Source organism: Pteronotus mesoamericanus, unplaced genomic scaffold, assembly GCF_021234165.1.
Source record: "Pteronotus mesoamericanus isolate MK-2021 breed Mesoamerican mustached bat unplaced genomic scaffold, CSHL_Meso_final contig_116, whole genome shotgun sequence".
NCBI classification, from domain to species: domain Eukaryota; kingdom Metazoa; phylum Chordata; class Mammalia; order Chiroptera; family Mormoopidae; genus Pteronotus; species Pteronotus mesoamericanus.
This window is the reverse complement of record NW_026555027.1, coordinates 35,989,755-36,007,507: the sequence shown is the minus strand read 5'-3', so window position 1 is coordinate 36,007,507 and position 17,753 is coordinate 35,989,755. Positions and strand designations below refer to the sequence as shown.

Below are 17,753 nucleotides of genomic sequence, written 5' to 3'. Positions count from 1 at the left end.
AATGTTAAATTTTCATCAGTTTCATCTTAGCTGAGAGTTGCCTATAAATACATAATGTGTTTTCTGAAGAAGTTACCTATACGTCTTCAAAATTCAATTGGCCTAGAAAAATGACTCTGAGACAGTCAAGTTTCTTTTGTTTTTGTTTTTGTTTTTTTTTAAAAAAAGACAAAACAGCAATAAACATTTTAGCTCTTTAATGAGCAAAGATCATGTCTCTTATCATTGGACTAATAGTCATTTTCCAGATTATCTTTATTTCACGCAATGACCAGTGACATGGCCAAGATGTACAAAGTTGTTTCCATCAAGTAGTATACAATTTTTTTTTTTGTATAATAAGCTTTCATTCTTGAAAAAGAGTAACTGAAAAGAAAGGTTTCTGTTACTGCAGTTAGTTTGTCAGAGAAAGTTCTTTGCATTATCTTACAAACTATCAAAATTGCTAGTCATCTGAAAAAATGTAAAAAAAAATCACATAACTTTAGTCTAATAGAAATATAGTACAGATAAGAGAGAAAGTATTTATCAGGATGTGCTCTTTAAGTCCATCTCAATTTTTTTTAATACAAATGTACATCTGATTACATATACAAACATTTGGAAAGGTCTGTGATATACTGTTACTGGTAAACAACAGGGAATGAAGAGTTTCCTGTGGTCTTAGAATATTCATTTAAAATCACACATTTGTGTAAGACTAAAATCCTCCGGGTGTTGACTCTCCTTCTAGGTTCTGTATCTACGTTGTACTCTACTGAGATTGTGTGAGTAAACTCCAGTGAATGAACCTCAGTGAGAAAGATGAGTAATGTGAGGAGGGACATAACTTTATACTGAATTATTATTAGTAAACATTTTGTCATGCAACATGAGTAAATCAATTAACTGAGAACTGTAACCAGAGTGGTAATTTGGGGCATCCTCATATAGTAAAAGACTGTTGCAAATAACTCTTTGGACACACTTCATCTTACCAAAAGGAACAAAATACAGAGTAACAAAAACCACAGCAAATTATAGATCCTGTAACACATGTCCAGTTAGGGTTATATTTTTATAAATTATTTAGATGGGAATGAAAAGAACATTAAAAACACAGGAAATTGTTCTGGGATTCATATCAGCAACTATTCACCACTATACCTATAGTTTCTTCAAATACCTTTATAACTAATTCCTTCTATTATTGAAACTACTGTGAATTATTTAATTGTAATTACTTTTGCCCCTTAAAATCTTCTTTAGGTTCTGCCAATTGATGGAGGAAGCTTCTATTAAAAACTCCAATGGGATGAGAAGAATTTTAATTACGGCTTAATCAGCAGCACAGCCACCAAGCATATAAATTATCATGCACATCGTGCTAAAAATATCCAGTTTCCTTTATCCCCACAACTTTATACTGACAGCACTTAAGTGACAATGTTGTACCTGCCAGTCTTTAAACTTCTTTGTTTTACTGGCAAATTTCAGCATGAGCCTTTGCAAAGGCCATTAACAGCATTGGTGCTTTGTGTACTTATCCAAACATGTAAATATGGTCTACACACAATAAACTGCTCCAAATAAAAACTGGTGAAAATTATCTGACATTCCATTGGTGTGTCCCTTGTGCATATTCATGGTTGTTTTTTTATTTTTGTTTTTTATGTTTCAGACATAGTTCTTTCCTGTATGGTGTTCCACATGCCTAATTCCATCATGTAACATAAATCTTCAAAAAATTAATTCTTGAATGTGAATGAAAAAGTATCATTCAGAACAATTGCTTCAAGCAATTGAAATTCATTTTAAAGTTGATTTGTGTATATATATATACAATTCATTTTTTCAAAACCCCCAAAGTTCTTGATATGTATATTCACATAATATTCCTCTTTATTTAAATAGTAAGAGTCTTGTAGGTTGAAAGCCAAGGAATCTTCAGTAATCTTATACTGCAATCCATCAAAAAAATAGAGTTTGTTTCTCTTATCTGGCTATACCCTGGTTGTTGAATGTGAATGGGGGTGGGGATGGGGATGGGGCAGTGTATTGTTCTGTCCTCCAGTAAATGTATTGAATGTGTGTAAGGGTTGAATCCCTGGTATAGTGTTGGGAATCATTGTTATGGTGTTGGGTGTCATTAAGGGAACATCATCTGGTGACCTCCTCATAGCTAGTGTGTAATCTGGGGGGCAGGCGGTCCGGAGAACCACCTCATGTGGATGGATGGACTCACATTCATGATCCAGATCAGTGTGCTTCATTTGGAGGGACATGATCTCCTCTTCTTGTGCATGGGTCAGATCGTTGGTAGTAGTACGTTGAGGGCTGCATCTCCTATGAACATCATGTTTCCTTTTATCCTTCTTGTAGTAAAGAGCTGCAAATGCCAAGATGTTCAGAAATAGCAATGATGCACCAACTGCTATGGTGACGCTCAGCTCTGTTGAGTAGTCCCTTTGGTCCACGGAAAATGGACTCGGTTGTTGTTTGGGATCATCCTGCTTGGCAGTGGGAAAGGCTGATGTGACAGGTACAGAATTTTTTCTCGTAGGTCTGAAAGTGATGTCAGTTGATGGCACTTTAGTTGTTGTAGAGGTATACTGAGAAATGTCATTGAGATTATGCAGATGAGGTACCAGCTCCAACCAGAGGTTCACCTTATTGGCTCTATAATGTTCTTTAACTCTTGGTTTTAATCCAATATGGAGATAAAGTTGATCTTTCTGGGAATATCTGGTCCATGCTACTTCTTCAAAACGGTTGGGTTTGGTATGAATGAATTTTGTGTCTTGAGGGACTGGTTGATTTGGGTCACTAGGAAGAAAAAAGCAATTATGAGAACAAATTTACTTTATTCCTTTTCTTAATAGAAATAGTACTAAGTTAACATATAAATGAAGAGGTAATTCAGCAGTGCTTTAGATTGTGTTTTAATGACAACTTGGGTTAATTTAGAAATATAATTCCCATTGCAGGAAGATTATTAAATGGATAATAATGTAAATGTAAGCCTCACATTCTACATGAAGATTTAAAAATGTATATACCTATGCATTGCCTTATGAGCAAACTAGCAGAGACAGTGTGGGTTAGTGGAAAAGACAGGATTTGGATTTGGCAGGTGCAGATTTGGGTCCTAGTATATTCATATGTTATACACTAGACATATGAATATCTATATGAAACTCTGCTAGCCTCATGTCCCTTCTCTGTAAAATGAGATTAACAGTATTTGACCTGCCCACAATAACAAGTTAGTTGGGAGTATCAAAGGGCATAGAGTACTGTAAACTATAAAGTACTATAAAATAATATTTGTCATTATGGAACAACAATAATAATGACTTATGCAATTAAAACAACAAAATAAATTTAATTATCAACTAATCCAATAAAATTATAAGCCTTCCTAATAAACTAAAAAGTAAGAACTAATAAAGCAATAATTTTTGAAACACCTCAGCATAGAATTTTGAATAAAAAGGAACTTAACATACTGCTGGTATTAATCTGTTAAATGATTTGGGCACATGTGTATTATTTTTAAGTGCTTAAGGATATATTTTTATTAAATTATAGAAAACTTTATTCCTTAGGTACATACCCAGTTTTAGCAAAGTTTGTCCAGTATGTCATTACAACTGCACTCAGCATCACATCATTTTTGGAGAAATTGCAAGGAAATAACTCTGTAGGTCCAATCATGGGGATTCCTAGCACATAGGGAACCTCATCTCCATGAGCTGCATCAGCCCAAGCTGGAACCTGATCTGTTTGGCAATGATGGTAAAAGGCATAGAAATATGTAGGTGAACCAAAGTTTGAGTGAAGATCTGCTGTAGCTACAGCTGGTGCCACCCATTGATGGTCCGTAAACAAGGCCAACAATGTCTTTCTTCTGGTTTCAGGGTTATGACGGTCAGCCCAGTCAGTGTACATGAATTTAATGGTTTCTCTCAAAACATCTTTGCCTTCTGGATACCCATATAAATTATCAACAAAATTGGAAACAGCAAAGTCAAAATCACTAGCTGATATACCATCATCACTATCTACTATATTTTCAACAAATTTTAATCCCTCTCCTTGGTTAACTCCTAACATTATATCATAGTTGAGAAACTCTCCTTGTTCCATTAATATCTGCGGGTCATCTGGTATTACATCACCATCAATCACAGGTCCAAAGGCTATGTGGTATCGTGCTGGTTGAATATCTTGATCAACAAGTTCTTTGTAAGGCTTCTTCTGTAGGCATTCCACTAATTCCACTGTATCTGAAACATTGCAACCAACTTTTGTGGCCAACATTCTGGCATATTTTGCAGGTTGGAAACTAACAGCCCAGCTGGAAAGGGCTGTTCCACTTTGAGCTATTGCTCGTTGAAAAAGTCCTACGGGAGAAAAAACAAAAAACAATAAAAAATTTCACATGATTTTTGAAAAAAAGTTGTGGCAAAACAATAACATTAGATATTTTAGACATGTATATAAAAACCCAGATACAACTCAAGAAGAGGAGGATAAAGACATTTTTGCTTAAGAGAAAGTACATAGAGGCATCCCCAGGGTATAATAAACCAGAAAGGTGGACTCAGTCTTCTCTTTGAGTTACAGCCACTTTAGGGATCAAGAGATGTAAACCATTCCTGTCTCAGAGAGGCAGTAAAGGAAGGAGAGCAGGAAAATGTATAAAGACAAGTGGTTAAAAGCCCCACGTGTGTCTGTGCTCAGCATGTAAACACCTATGCTATTATCAAAGCCAACCAGATGGGGCCAACTCTCTCCCCTTTATCTCTTCATCAGACTCTAGGTTGTCTTTTGAGAATATTTCTTCTAATTTGGCTGCATTTAGCTTCCTTCAAAATGGCTCTGCATGTTTGTTTTAATCAGGTTTTATTGGAAAAGTATTGTTGAGGGTTCATATAACTACTAGGGCTGGGGATTTGCTGATACCCTGGGGAGGCCCTGAGGCACACAAAACAGAATATCACTTTAGACATACTCTACTCCTTCCAGCTCTTCCGGTCACACACAGTATGCTGAATATTCATCTTTCAGAAGAAGACATAACATTTGGAGTGTTTTCACTAGGTTAAACAAAAAACCATCAGCAGAAGGCTTTTGTGGGGTGTGATTTAACTTTTTCCAGTGTTGAAGGGGCACTGCTACATTTTATCATAAAAGATAAAAAGCACATGGTCCACTGCTTTTCATTTAATTGCATTTAAAAATTATAAAATGGTCCCATATGCAGTTTGATTAGAGCTGCATGCCATTCAAATTTACAAATGCACTTCATCTACTCATTACGGTATTTTCAAATAAAATCCTTCTGTTAAAACATAATTTATCTATTTTCTTTAAAAAATTTTATTTGTTATCATTTTCCAAATGTAGTTTGGAGTTTGGTTATTTAAACACATGCTCAATTATCCATATGTGTCAATGAGATAAAAACAGTTTTCACAAAGGTGCTAAAAGAGTGTCTGAATTAGAATCAAAATTTCAGATTTTTCTCCAAACATATATATGTATATATATTCAAAATGCAGCCAATAATATGTTCCTAGATAATTCTAAACATATTTAAAAAATCAAACAATACTTATTTAAATTTGTTTTAGTTTCTGACATCTTTATGAGCATGTTTTTAGTTTACTAGAGCAAAGTATGCTAGAGTAAATTATATAAATACAGATAACTTCAAAAATTATGTAGGCTATGTGTTTTCTCAACATTTTCTCAGAGAAATATTTCACTAATTAAAAACTTTACAGCTAAAATAAACCAGGTGATTTATATAATGTCCTTTCCTCTTTCTGGGGCTTAAAGATATTAACTATATATACCAAAAAAGATTTTAGGGAACATAAATATTATTAAATACAGTCTGAAATATGCCATCTAGATGGTATTATTAGAAAACCGTAACTTTTGTCATTAGTGCCAGTGCTTGTTGTGTACGCAAGCTGTGGTTGACTCCTGGTTGATAAAGACCCGACCATTGCTGCAGCCCGGAGGGCTTTCTAGGCTTGAGAGCCTATGTCTGCGCTGAAGACAGAATTAGCCTGATGATTTCAAGTCATCTCCCAAGCATCTCCTAGTCAAATCAGGCTGATTTGTGGAGATGGACTGAGGACTAGACCAGCCATAAGTCTATTTGCGCGGCCAGGCATGGACAGATTTCCTTGAAGAGGGTGATGGAATGCTATATTTTCATTGTTCGCATAGCCATTTGCCATGCAAATAACAATGCTAGCCAATGAGCTAGTTGGTTCATCTCTTTATATTGAATGCTAGTTTTATGCTGGGTGAAACTGGTTTTGGTGCCAGGTTTTGGGGTTTTTTTTTGTTTGTTTTAAATTTACAAAAATGTTAGAAAACCTAGGAGGAAATAACATAATAATGTTTACAAGCAAATGACCCTACAAAGTCTGAACAGATTGTCAAATGTTAACCTTGATAAATGTTGGCTTACCCCCTATAGTCCTAAAGCTAGGACAATGTAATCTGTTCCATTAAAAAAAAATTGTTCGTTATTTCCAAATAAATTTTCATTACAGACCAAAATCTTTACACAGTTGGAAATTGTCCTTATATGTGCTTTTTGCCAACTTGAGTCAGGACTCTAATACGTATGAGATGTTACAGCAACTATGTCTACAAATTAGCATATTTTGTCATGTGTAATATGCTCCTGTGCATAATGCGCACCTACGTTTTTGGCCCAAACTTTCAGGAAAAAAATCTTTTGTTTTAGTTTTTTAATTCAAATTTTTATTTATTTATGTTTAGAAACAAAACCAATTATTGTATTCCTGAGTATTATTTTGTATAGATACTGTTATTGCTTTCTAGAGTTACACTTTTAATGTATAAGCATAAAAAAAGAATTAAAAACACTTATATAGGTACAGCATTAGTACTAACCATATATAGTGCACATCCTTATTTTTCCCTCAAAGATTTGGGCAAAAAAGTACCCATAATACATGGCAAAATGTAGACGGTTATAGTGACAAATGATTTTCCAAGTAAATATACCTATTTCATTACTGGCTCATCTTTTGAAATTCCACTTTTATGTATCTTTGATTCCATAAACAAATATTCTGTATTTTTTACTTATAAAATTCAGTCTTATAAATTGTTTCATCAACATTTGACAGTATATACTTTCTTAATATATAAAAAGTGACAAAAAAGTATAAAATATAAGGGCCTATGTTGACGTCTATTTTCTATTTTTCTATCTCTTATGTATGTGGCATGGAGAGAAAGTATTTGCTTTTGCAAATGTCTCCAATTAAACACTTCTGTTCTTGTGGATATACATTAATAATTTAAGTTGAATGAATGACTAAAGTCATGCTAAGATGGGAGTCAATAAAAAAAGCAACATAGTGAGCTTTGGACGGGCACTTAAAAAGGGTGCCAAAGCCAAAAAATGGAGACAAGAAAAATGTTTCATGGGGTTAAGCCTCATCGGTGCTTCATGCCACTTTGCCAAGCTTGGAGACTGTGGGGTGGGCAGGAACGCTTTTGAGGTTGAAAAAGCACAAATTTTAACCTATTTTTTTAAATCAAAAGCTCTTCTAGTGATCTTCATGCTTTGACAATTTTGGATCATGCATGCAAAATAATTAAACATCCATTTTCTACTCAGAAAGCAAATGAAAAATATTATTCCTAGAACACTAGTTTATAACTGTGTTCTCCTTACTGGCAAAGGGTTTTAAATGTCTATTGTCTTGAAAGTAGATTATACACAATCTTTGAATTAAAAAAAAAAAAGCACACCTTGTCTTTGATTTTGATTACTGAACACACAGAGACGACAGAACTGTGAACATGTTTGATTTTCCCCAAAACCACCCTTTGGAGGAAAGAAAAGTAAATGTGATGCTAACTATTATGAAGTGTGCTTGAAAGGGCATCCTTACCAAGCTCCACAGGAGACAAAGAGTTTGACAAAAATCTGAACATGCATATAAAAGCTGAGAAAACAAAATTTTAGACAGTTATTGAGTTCAACCTGACATTCAGTTTGAACAGAGAAATATATATATATATATATATACAGAGCATCACATACTACTGACGTGGTGGCATGCAGACACCAAAATTGTCAAAATTTGCAACCTGCATAATACCTTTGGTTGAATTGCTCCAACGGTTACCTTCAGAATAATGGGATAAAGTCAGAAGATTGACACATGAACCCCCAGCGCCAGATCCAAAAACAGTGATTCTTAAGGGGTCACCACCAAAGAATCCAATGTTCTCACTAGTCCATCTTAAAGCCTGTATGAGATCAAGGAGTCCATAGTTTCCTTTTGCAGCCTGATCCCCTGTGCTCAAGAAACCTGAAAAATATAAATAAAAAGACACCTTAGAATACCCTTTTGATTTGACTTGAACCATATGAGCATTACATTTAAATACAGCTGAAACCTGTGCTCATCAAGGTAAAATTCTTTAGTAAAAAGTTACTTCCCAGCAGAATAAAATAATTTACTTTAGGAAAAATAGAAGAGACTACAATCTGAAAAATGATATTTATCTTTCACAAGTTATCCAGGTAATAGGTAACAGGGTGAAGATAAAAAGAATGAAAACATTCTGAAAGACCTCAAGGGAGACATTCCAGAGGCCAAGTTACTTGGGATAGTATCAGGGGGCATATGTGAATATGCTTTTGCATAAAACACTGTGTCAGTCCTCAGGTTGCTCATGGTCTAATGTGGTTGGGATTTAAAATACAAGTGGCTGAGTGGCAGGATGTGAGGGTGGAGAACATGTGTAGTTTTCTAAAACTTGTACATAAAATTATATGCAACTCTTTGCATGATAGGTATATGTACTTTTACTGATGATGGTCCATGGGTAAGGAAGCATCACTGTGTTAGAGATATTTTGAAACCATTTTTTTAATACTTTAGATGCTACACTGATATTGCTCAATTAGAAAATAATATAGAATAATTGAAGATTTTGAAAAGTTCTAATTCATATTTCTAGAATGTTTAAAGCTCTGCTTTATAGTGAATCTGATAATGAGGAGAAACATATGTTGCACAATAGAAAGAATGGGGTGGGTGAGACCTTATAGGGGTCTGAATTGACAAAGTGGCAAAGCCAATTGATAAAAAGGAGATAGAAAAAATATTGTGGCAGTAAGAGCTGAATAAATTTCCAATGTAGTAGTTGATCCTCGAATAACATCATTTCTTGCAATGACATCATAATACTGTGATGCCTTGGGAAATTAACTCTGCTTTATGTTAATTAGCCTGTGGTAAAATTGTTATACATTATTTTGCTTAAAGTTGCAGAACCTATGGATGACAGTACGTGAGGACTTACCATATACTGAAGTTATAGAGAGCAGAGTCAAAGATATCAGTTTTATAATACTTTAAACATATTATTTATTTTGCTGACAATAGCTTTAATATTATGTTTGTTATAAAATAAACATATTCTCTAATATATCTCTACATTTAATATGAATTTGGTAAAAATGTAGAAATTATTTTTATAAAATATTCCATTTATAAGCTATTTATAAGCCACTCATCCACTCATATTTTAAATCCCAACCACATTAGACCATGAGCAACCTGAGGACTGACACAGTGTTTTATGCAAAAGCATATTCACATATGCCCCCTGATACTATCCCAAGTAACCTGGCCTCTGGAATGTCTCCCTTGAGGTCTTTCAGAATGTTTTCATTCTTTTTATCTTCACCCTGTTGTCTATTACCTGGATAACTTGGGAAAGATAAATATCATTTTTCAGATTGTAGTCTCTTCTATTTATAAGCTATATTATGTAGAAAATATTTAGTGATACATTACATATATATTGATTAATTATATTCAGAGATATAATTTCCATATTTAACAAGTTTATAAAACTAATTTTAAAACATTAGATTCATTTTCTTATTGCAGACCCATAATAGAAACTCAACATAATGGTTTAGTTTTGTGGTAAAAATTATTTTATCTAACTTGTAAAAAATGTAATTCACAATTACATTTGTGAAAACTAGACTGTGATAATAGTATATATTAATTGAGTAAAATTAATCTATATCCAAAATGAATATATGGACAAGAAATTCTTTAGGATCATTATAGAAGTGATAAATTTTCAAAAATATGAAGAAATGCAGATTATTAGTCCTTTTCCTACAAGAATAAAACTTCTAAGGAAAAATACATCTCAACTCCAATATGTGCATGCATGCATGCATGTGTGTATGTTTGTATTTGTGTGTATAACCCTGAAAATGTTACATCATCCTTGAGGTGGAGGTTGACTTTTTAAAAAATAGGTTCCAAATAAACATAGATTTCTGATCAACCCACTTCTTTTTATTGAATCTACATAACAATTTAAGAATATTTTCATGGGTTCCTTTTATGAAAAAACACTTTTAAATACTCAATAGTCATATAAATAAGAGCACATTAAAATACAAAACAAAACATGGTAAGGAACTTTTTAAACTCTATTTTCTATTAAGTAAATTTTGGTGTGAAATCTAACCATTAACTTAAGTTCCTGAAGGAGCTTACTGCATGATTGATGTCCTGAACCCTGAAAACAACATTATGGATAGATTAATGTGTATTGAATGGAAATGCTCTTGAAGCATAAAGGAGGTATGAGTGAGCGTGTGTGTTTGTGTGTATGTTAGAGAGAGATAGAGCAAGAATGAATGAAAGAATAAGCACATACTCTAGGTAGTTTATTACCTATGGTTCTATGTCACAAATATATTCAGTTACCAATTTGATTTTTGAATACAGCTTATGCCACTCAGTGCAAAATCCAGGATTTGTACTTAATTACTCTTGAAATAATATTGAATAACTCTAGTTTAATTCAAATAAATATTTACAAAGTTGATTTACTAATAAATTAATCATCATTCAATATGGAATGTGTAGAGAACCATACTGATAAGATTATTTGTCACTACATCACCTGAATAGTATCACCTTTATAATTCCAGTTTTAGTAGCACAATTTCAATTACTCTTGTATCGGTCAAGCAGTTTTATGTGTATATACAAATTCTAAACAACATGTCAATTCTCTAAAGAGCAATTTCTACTTTATATGTATTTTAAAGAAGTCTTGTAGTATCTTCAACAACAAATTTAAACACAATTGAGTTCCAGAATTGCACTGTTAAGACAGTGCATGGAAATCAAAGTGAATTATCAGGTGAAAAGATGGTGTCCTAAGCTTTGAACGTGCAAACTACTCTGTCAAACTCTCATTTTACCCTTCAGTTCTGAATTGAATTGCCCTCATTCTTGATTTCTGTATTGTGTGTATGCTTCATTTGACCTACTTGTTATCTATGTATCTCTTTATCTGTCATCTATCTAATCTCTCCAGCTTAAATACAGTGAATCCAAAGAGACACCATGAATTTTATATTAGGAAAAAATGATAGAGATCTTGTCTTTACTAAGGCCAGCGAACCAGTCAACTCATACCTCTTTAGATCTGATAAATTGATACCACATTCTTGCATGAATTCTTTTATTTCTGTTGCTATATTTTTAAAAAAATACTGTGTGGCTCAGCTAAGGACACAAAATGAAAAAAAGTTAAGTAAATCACTGCCTTAGAAGAGACACAGTATACTAATTACCCAAGTGATGTGTGTTGGCATTATTCTTTATACCTTGTCATCCAGTGACGTGCTTTATTCCTTTAAAATTCTGTTTTCAAGTTGTTAGGTATGGTGTCCTTAATAGCAGAATCATTTCAGATCACTCTAATTGGAACTTTACATTCAATTGCTGAACTATAGTCTAACCAGAGCAAAACTGAATTTTGCAAAGTTCTGAAAGTGTTCCTTGTCTTCATGATTACTTTGGAAAACGTTTTTCCTTAATGTCACGTAAATTATTCTTAACAGATTGTCATTTACTTTACCTGGCCTTTCCTGGCCTTTAGTTGTAAGCTCTTAGTGTGTAACTAATTGATATCCTAACACACTGCCACATTTTTTTTGTAAGATAAAAAGAATAATGATTAAGAATAATGGTTTGTCTGTGTGTATGTAGGGAGAAGCAGCAGAAATTTTTGGAAAAATTCAACTATTTAATTTACTTGACTTAAATATAAAATCTTGAAAAAATCATTACATTTGAACTTAAGAGAAACTTAAAAAAATTTATAATTGCTATTATGCCAAGAATTATTTTACCAGCTCATGGATCCACTATATTGCCATTCGATTACATTTTCAAACAGAATTTATTGAATACTATGCTTTTCACTTAAACATTCATTCTATTGAAAAACATCTTTGATTATTACCCTGTGTGGAACTATTAGTTCTACCGTTATGATTTAATTCACTGAGCAGGTTTGTCCTCAATGTTGTTTACTAGAACTAGCAGCAAGGATTATTTCCAAGTATTAGAGGGAAACCTTAGAATGGGAAAGTCAAATAAATTGGGTAAGGAGAAAATAAATAAAGACATATACATATTATGACCAAAGCATTGGCTTGGGCTACTGATGTCCATTGAATTCAGACAGCTCTCTGAAGGAGTATGGGAGCAGCTAAGTTAGGGTGTCTGCAGCTTATTGGTTGACCCAATCTATGTTCAAGACTCTTACATGCAAATTTACGGGCAATGTCATTGGAATGTAAAACACAAAAGAAGGCAGGGTACCTCTCAATAGAAAAAAATGCCTAAACGTTTCCAAGGAGGAAACTGAGAGTAGGAAAAATACAGACTGTTAGCTTTTGAGATGACATCTAGAATGTCAGAAATTTAAGATATCAGTGAGTTTACACTGTAGTTGTGTTTTGGGAGCAGATGGGCAAATATGAAAAACTATGTTTATGATATTTCATTTCTGTAAGTGCTTAATAGAATATACACTATATTATATTATATTTATTATATTATACATATATATTCTGCAGTATGTAGTTATTTCTATTCAGATAGGGCAAATGTAGGTATACAGTAGTTTCTATGAAAAATAATATAATAATCAATAAATAATAACGTAAGAATAAACTCTGTGTTTTGTGTACTCAAAACTGTAAACCTACTTTACCTCCACCCTGCAAAGAATTAGGAAAGAAATCTTCTGTATTCATCAATGCCATTGCCTGAATACAGATGATTGTAGTCAAACTGATAAATACCTCAAAATAGAGAGCATATGAGGCATTAAAGAGCCAGCCTTGCAAATATGACACTTTAAATTATTGTGAGGCATCCTTCTGGAAATTTGGGAATATAGATCAGACAATAGCTCATTAAGGATTTTGCATAAAAAAATTAAAGCTGTGGAATTAACACCTCAAATTCTCCCAACTGAAAATGCATTCAGAAATCACATATGCCACTTCTATCTTCTTTATAGCTAAGAGCAATCAGCTTTTCCTTGCATTGTCTCCTGCTTTCCAAGCATGTCACTGACATATTTTAGGCCCTCCTCTTTTCCTTTTAGACTCTTGAAACCCTCCTACTAGTCAGTCATTCAACCTACAACCTTCCAGTGAACAATTATTACCTTCTATTATGTCACATGACTTGCTTTTGAAAAATATTCTGTTTTAATGGGGAGACATTGCTATATTGATATAAAATTCTCATGTAAGACGTAATTGAATAGTTTTCCTTTTTTTCTAAGTCAAGATTTTAAAAATGTAATGGTTTAAATTCCCCAAATTGGAAAATTTGGGATCTACATAGGGAAAAAGATTACACACAATGCTGTTTAGTTACCCATCACCTCTAGCTAGTTTCTTTGCTGTGTTTTCTCATGAGGGCTACTGTCTCCATTCCTTGTATGTGTCTTCTGGCCAAAAAAAAAAAATTACTCTGAACTGAGGCTGATATCTTAATACCATGTACCTTGGTGGCATATTAGAAATTTTATATTTTGGCACATTTATTTATTTATTTATTTATTTATTTGGATAGAATTTGTTTTTTAATGGCTCATCTTCAGGAAGATCATACTGAGTTACTGACCAAGTCTTTGGTTCCTGGCAGCTGGATGTGGAGGCATACAATGGGGAGCAAAAGGTGACTGCCAACAGATGCCTGGAAAGAAAACACCTGGAGGTGTTCCCCTATTTTCTTCAGTCCCCCCAAATCCCAATATTTTCACCATCTCTGAGGTAAACAGCTGAGGCTGATCCTTCTATATCATTTTCAATTTTAACATTGTGACACCTTCTTCCAAATGGAACTAAAATTTTTATTTTAATGATTTTTTTCCTGACAATAGTCATGGAGAGAAAATGGCCTCAATTTGCTTAGCTCTAAGTTACATACTCTATTCCCATTTCAAGAATGGTCCAGGACACTGGGGAGAAAGACATCCCCAGACCCAGCTTGCATGCCATCCCCTTTATTCTCCAGCCCAACCTAAGGCTGTTAATAGTCACACTTCTTGGTCTGCATGTCAAAAACAACAACAGCAACAACAACAATAACAACAACAACAAAAAGCAAAAACCTTATCCACCATTCTGTGAAGTAGACTATTGTTTACTTCTTGTGTATAACAATCTGGGCAACAAGCCTGGTATCAAATGTGATGACATTCCTGTGTTTTCTGAATAACTGCTCTCACAAAGAAGTGAAAAAGGAAAAATCTCCCTTCTAAAAAGGCTATTTAAAGAAATCATGTTGTTCTTTTCTAATTGCTTTGATTATGCAGGAATGTGTCTGATGCTTTAAATGGACAATTTATTTCAACAGATGACATTGAGGGAGCCGTAATGGCTACCTTATAGGAAAAACCTCCAGAACTATTATTATATAACTTCAGGAACAATAGCAACTATAAAAATTATGTAAATTCTACCTGTCTAATGCATATTTTGGTCTCATGTGATCTCACTGTAATGTGAATGTGTGTGTGTACTTTGTAATTTATAAATTGCATTTATAACTCGTTCATATTCTTTATTTCCCATGGACTGTGTGCCTGCCCCACGGTGGCCATTCTACACATGGCTGCTGAGTGACGGCAGGCCTCAATGGCTTACAATCCTGTTACCACATAGGGAACAACAATTAAATTTTCCAAACAAATGAGGTTTAGGTATAGTTTTTCTTTCACGACAATGGAGTAGGAATTTAGAAGAAAACCCTCTCTGTAGCCAATGTGTGGGGATATGCTCTTAGACACAGGGTGTGTGGCAGTAGCTTTAAAAGGAGAGAAATAGGATGGTACTGGTAGGGTCTACATGAGAGAAGAGGACATAAAGACAAGTAACCTAGCCCAGACTGTTGGCCAAAGGACATAAAGTTTGAAAGGCATTTGAGATTTTCTCAATAGTATTGTGAAAAGAAGACCAGACTTCGTAGGATAGCTTTGGTGTATGAGCAAGTTACTGTGTAAAACAGTTAGATACCCACTCTGAGTTTCAGATTCCTAATAGACAATATTAATTTTAGCACGTACCCTACAGAGTTTTCATTATTAAAACATAGTGTTTTGGCAACAAGAGTGTTTCATATATGTTGGGAATAAATACTTTGGATTTAATCAACTAAATTTGACATTTTTCTCATCATCTACTTATTAAAAATAAATCATTCCATTTTATTAAAAAGAAATATAAATTTCAGAATAATTAAAAGAAAAAAGTCTTTGAAAAATTACAAAAATTGTTAAACATATGTATATTGATTAAATTTACCACAGAGGTTTTTAAATTGCTCTAGAATCTATAGTTGGCAAGACAATTGAAAATACATAAGTTGCCATCTAAATTTTAATCAAGTAGTAAGGGATATTCATTATGACACTTAAGCAATCTTATTAAGGGTAAAGAACATGTTGGTACTCACTGTAGGTAGTTCCTTAGAATTCAACCCAAACATTTAAATGGGTTGTATTATAATGAGAACAGTTTTGTGAGCCAAAATTCTGTGGTGGTGATTCAATAGAAGACATTGTGTCTTGATTTACTGATCATTCAAAGAATACTTAGAAAATTTGCTAAAGCACATTAGTAGTGTGGATTTTTAGACTATAGGGGAAAACAAGCAGGAAAAAGAAAAGGCAAATGATATATATATACATAACTTTGGCCATTATAAAATAGAAGTAGTCAACTGCATAGAGCTGGGAGCTGAGTGAAAGGGGAAATGCTGTGTGCTTCAGTCCCCTACTAGCTAACCCTTGAGAAAGACACAATAAAAAAGAAAAAGTAGGAGATGTGGTCTGGGTAATGAATAAAGCTGACAAGACTACTTCACAAATTTCATATGAATATTGATGAAATTTCAGATTATTTTACTTATCTATTTCCATAATTATAGGGTTTTTTTGGAAGATAAAAGTCACTCTAAAGTATGGCTGCTAAAATATGTATTCACTAAATGCTGCTTTTAATATTTTTCTCTATTAAAAACTAATCTGATTTAGAGATTTTAAATGTTATTATTTTTTTATTTAACGTTTATTGTATTGTTTTCCCATTACCATTTAGTCCCCATATGTCCCCCCAGCAATCACCTCATTGTTGTCCATGCCCATGAATCCTTTTTTTAAAAATTTATTTTCTTTATTTTTTCAAATGCATTTGTCTCTGCCTTCCCCCCACCACATTCCCCTGCCCCCTTCCCCCTCCCTCCCTCAATCCTTCCCCTTTGGTTTTGTCCATGAGACCTTGCTACATGTTCCCCATTCCCCGGGGAACGCGTAGCAAGGTCTCAAGGACAATAATGATCATTAATAAATGTTATTATTTTTTATAATTTTTATTGAAAATGTTTTCAATTACAGTTTACATTTAATATTATTTTATATTAGTTTCAGGAAGACTAATGGTTAGACAATCATGTATTTTATAAAATGTTCCCCTTGATATATCCAGTACCCAGCTGGTGTCATACATAGTTATTATAGTACTATTGACTAGATACCCTATGCAACTCCATAACTATTTTCTAACTACCAATCTATACCTCTCAATCCCTTCAACTTTTGCACACTGTTCCTCAATGCCCCTCCTCTCTGGCAACCAGTCTGTTTTCTATATCGATGAGTCTCTTTCTATGTTCTTTGTTCATTTATATTGTTCTTTTGATTCTACATACAAGGGAAATCATATGGTATTTGTATTTCTCTGATTGAGTTATTTCAGTTAGCATAATATCCTCCAGGTCCTGCCACACTGTCATAAATGATAATATTTTTCTATTTTTATGGCTGCATAATATTTCATTGTATATCTACCACCACTTTTTTATCTATTCATCTATTGATGGGCACTTGTGTTGCTTCCATGCTTGGTTATTGTAAACAATGCTGCAGTGAACATAGAGGTACATACATTCTTTTGAAGTAGTGTTTTGGGTTTTTACAAATATATACCCAGAAGTAGAATTCCTGGGTCATAAAGCTGTTCCATTTTTAATTTTCTGAAGAATCTCCATACTGCACAAATCTGCATTCCCACCAACAGTTCATGAAGGTTCCCTTTTCTTCACATCTTCGCCAACACGTGTCTTTTGTTGATTTATTGATGGTAGCCATTCTGACAGGTGTGAGGTGATATCTCATTGTGGCTTTAATTTGCACTTCTCTGGTGATTAATGACATTGCTAATCTTATGATATGTCTATTAGCCATCTGTATGTCCTCTTTGGAGAAATGTCTAATTAGGTCCTTTGCCCATTTTTAATTGGATTATTTATTTTTTTGGTGTTGAGTTTTGGTGTTGGTGTTAAATT

General features: G+C 33.6%; 1 protein-coding gene across 6 annotated transcripts in view; it reads right to left on the bottom strand.

Annotated features, from left to right (window-relative positions):
* Positions 1–1,982: 1,982 nt before the first annotated feature.
* NLGN1 (neuroligin 1) overlaps positions 1,983–17,753 on the bottom strand; it is a 593,124-nt gene continuing 577,353 nt past the window's right edge. For 3 of the 6 annotated variants that reach the window (XM_054580621.1, XM_054580644.1, XM_054580649.1), the window contains 3 exons: positions 8,175–8,360; positions 3,596–4,385; positions 1,983–2,805 (listed from right to left, as the gene is read on the bottom strand). In XM_054580621.1, the coding sequence (XP_054436596.1) occupies positions 1,983–2,805; positions 3,596–4,385; positions 8,175–8,360 (1,799 nt within the window). Of the gene's footprint in view, positions 2,806–3,595; positions 4,386–8,147; positions 8,361–17,753 lie in introns of all 6 variants that reach the window. The other 3 variants (XM_054580630.1, XM_054580625.1, XM_054580637.1) reach the window with 1 other exon arrangement.